Source organism: Amborella trichopoda, chromosome 9 (genome assembly GCF_054954075.1).
Source record: "Amborella trichopoda isolate Santa Cruz 75 chromosome 9, AtrichopodaSantaCruz75HAP2 v2.0, whole genome shotgun sequence".
Taxonomy (NCBI): domain Eukaryota; kingdom Viridiplantae; phylum Streptophyta; class Magnoliopsida; order Amborellales; family Amborellaceae; genus Amborella; species Amborella trichopoda.
This window is the reverse complement of record NC_142344.1, coordinates 16,592,217-16,595,127: the sequence shown is the minus strand read 5'-3', so window position 1 is coordinate 16,595,127 and position 2,911 is coordinate 16,592,217. Positions and strand designations below refer to the sequence as shown.

The window sequence follows — 2,911 nt, the reverse complement described above, 5'->3', positions numbered from 1 at the left end:
TTCTTTCTCTAAAACAAAACTAGAAGAAAAAAAACGAGTACAAAGCTTCTTAGTACTCTTTTCACCTCTGTAAAACAAACAAACAACTCAGAGTGGCCAAAAGGTTATATATGGATGCTCCTCAAAAATCTTGATGGGAAAAATAAAAAAAATTAAGTCTAAAAACTAGAGCATTTTACAACATATTATCTACACCACCCATTTTTAAGATTTTTATATGTTTATAGATCTACTCGATGTAAATTAATTTTAAAATTTAAAATTTTATAATTAAATATAAAAATAGATTTTATGATAATCCTAAAAACATTTTACACCAAAATTATATGTCATGATAAAATTTGACCTCTACACCTACGGGTGCATCCGCATCCGTATGCAAACTACACCCAAAAGGCTAATCGCCGAGGACAAAAAGAGACTCTCATAGAGAAAACGATGTCCAAGCACCGCCGTCTGTTTACCTTTCTCGTACGGCCGCATATGGCTACGGTCTGTCTGCACACTCAATCTATTGCTGAGTGCATCTCCCTCTCTCTTTGTCTCTCACTCACCTACCGCCCTTTTTCTCTCTAGCTCTTAACTCATTCAAACCAATGGATGGCCCATGTGGCTTCAGATGGGCCCCACATGACACGTGCGGTGAGAAAACGTCGTCAACTATTAGGGGTAACAAATCAATGATGAGAAGGAGAGTGGAGTATATAATCAAGGCCCGGCCCTTGCCGTCTTCAGCCTTAGGGCACAGAGGTTTGGTTTCTAGAGAGAGAGAAAGAGAGGAAGTTTGAGAGAGAGAGAGAGAGAGAGAGAGGGAGGAGCCATGGAAGCACTGGTTGGAGAGCTCAAGAAAGAGCAACTGGGTCTGGCTCTCCTGCTCGGTCTGCCTTTTGTGTATCTGTTGTGGCGGTTGGCCGTCGGGCGGAAGCGGCCGCTCCCACCGGGGCCGCGCCCTCGTCCCATAGTTGGTAACATGGCGTTGATGGATCAGCTCACACACAGGGGCCTGGCGAAGCTGGGGAGGCCGTATGGCGGGCTCATGTACCTTAGGCTCGGGTTCATGCCCAATGTTGTGGTTTCGACACCGGAGATGGCGAAGCAGGTGCTCCAGGTTCAGGACAACACTTTCTCGAACCGGCCGGCGACGATAGCCATCCAGTATCTGACGTATGACCGGGCGGACATGGCTTTTGCGCACTACGGGCCGTTCTGGAGGCAGATGAGGAAGCTGTGCGTGATGAAGCTGTTCAGCAGGAGGAGGCCGGAGTCGTGGAGGCCGGTGCGGGAAGAGGTGGATGCCATGGTGAAGGCGGTGGCCACCAAGGCCAAGACAGAGCCTGGCATGCCTGTGAACGTCGGCGAGCTGGTGTTCGGGCTAACGAGGAACATCACGTTCAAGGCCGCCTTCGGGTCGGCGCTGGGGGAAGGGCAGGATATGTTCAACTCGCTGTTGCAGGAGTTCTCGAGGCTCTTCGGCGCCTTCAACATCGGAGACTTCTTGCCGGTGCTCAGCTGGATGGACCTGCAGGGCATCAACAAGAGGCTGCGCAACGCCAGGCAGAGCCTCGACCACTTCATCGACAAGATCATCGATGATCACATGGCCAGCGCCGGCCAGAAGGACGAACGCACGCTTGATATGGTGGACGACATGCTCGTTCACCTCGGCGATGGCCCCGCAAGCAATGACGACACGGACACTGCTGCTCTCAAACTCACCAGGGACAACATCAAGGCCATAATCATGGTAAGAGGTGGCCCGGCCCGAAATGAATCAGCCACCACTGATAACTATCGTTTGTCCTTTAAATCTTGCTTGATTTTTGTAGGACGTGATGTTTGGCGGGACTGAGACAGTGGCCTCGGCCATCGAATGGGCCATGGCGGAGCTGATGCACAATCCGCAGGAGATGCAAAAGGTTCAAGACGAGCTGAAGAAGGTGGTGGGTCTGAACCGACAAGTCCAAGAGGGCGACCTGGAGAACCTAACATACCTCAAGTGCGTCGTCAAAGAGGTCCTCCGCCTCCACCCGCCGATCCCCCTCCTCCTCCACGAGACCGCAGAGGAGACCGAGGTCAGCGGCTACAGGATACCGAAGCAGTGCCGCGTCATGATCAACGTCTGGGCTATCGGCCGGGACCCCAAATCATGGCCCGATCCCGACGCTTTCAAGCCCGAGCGGTTCACCAAGGAGAACGCCTACGATTTCAAGGGAAGCTGCTTCGAGTTCCTTCCCTTCGGCTCTGGCCGGCGCTCGTGCCCGGGTATGCAGCTGGGGCTCTATGGGTTGGAGATGGCCGTGGCCCATCTGGTTCACTCCTTCGACTGGTCTTTGCCCGATGGGATGAAGTCCAAGGACATGGACATGAGCGATTCGTTCGGGCTCACCGCGCCCAAGGCCCAACGCCTGGTGGCCCTGGCAACGGTTCGCCTCAGCTGCGACCTCCTCGCCTCTTAGGGCTTGAACATAGACCACCCGGTCAATACGGGCTTTGAACCACCCCTCCCTTCTATACGTCCATTGTCGTGAGTGGAGGTGGAGGGCTTTTGACTTTTTATATAAGTGTGTTTCTTTGTTTTTGTTCTTTTGTTCTATTTTCTTCAACTTCGTCATAGACTAATTTAAATACACTGCGGATTGTGATTTACATCATTTTCATTCTACCTGTTCACATGGCTTTGGCCTTTCTTTCTCTTCCAACTTCCCTATGAAGCCTGAACCAACTTCTCTATGAAGCCTGAAAATAAGTATATAATATAACATACAATAATTTCATTCGGGCAAGCTTTCTATGCTTATGAAACTTATATACTTCTCCCTATCCAATCGTCTATTCGGAATGGGTGGCTGAGATGGCTTCAATCACAATTTCTTATTTTTATACTATTTTTTTAATTTTTTTACAAAAGATT

At 50.1% G+C, this 2,911-nt stretch overlaps 1 protein-coding gene across 1 annotated transcript; it reads left to right on the top strand.

Moving 5' to 3' along the window:
* Nucleotides 1–739: 739 nt before the first annotated feature.
* Nucleotides 740–2,651, top strand: LOC18424510 (ferulic acid 5-hydroxylase 1). The gene is made up of 2 exons (XM_006829096.4): nucleotides 740–1,744; nucleotides 1,827–2,651. The coding sequence occupies exons 1-2, from the start codon at nucleotides 821–823 to the stop codon at nucleotides 2,454–2,456; spliced, it is 1,554 nt and encodes a 517-aa protein (XP_006829159.2). The 5' UTR covers nucleotides 740–820; the 3' UTR covers nucleotides 2,457–2,651.
* The last annotated feature ends 260 nt before the right edge of the window (nucleotides 2,652–2,911 follow it).

Bases quoted from the DNA above. Each gene is read 5' to 3' on its own strand.
- LOC18424510 (XM_006829096.4), top strand. From the start codon at position 821: ATGGAAGCACTGGTTGGAGAGCTCAAGAAAGAGCAACTGGGTCTGGCT. The intron at 1,745-1,826 runs GTAAGAGGTGGC...TGATTTTTGTAG, and splicing joins ACATCAAGGCCATAATCATG to GACGTGATGTTTGGCGGGAC.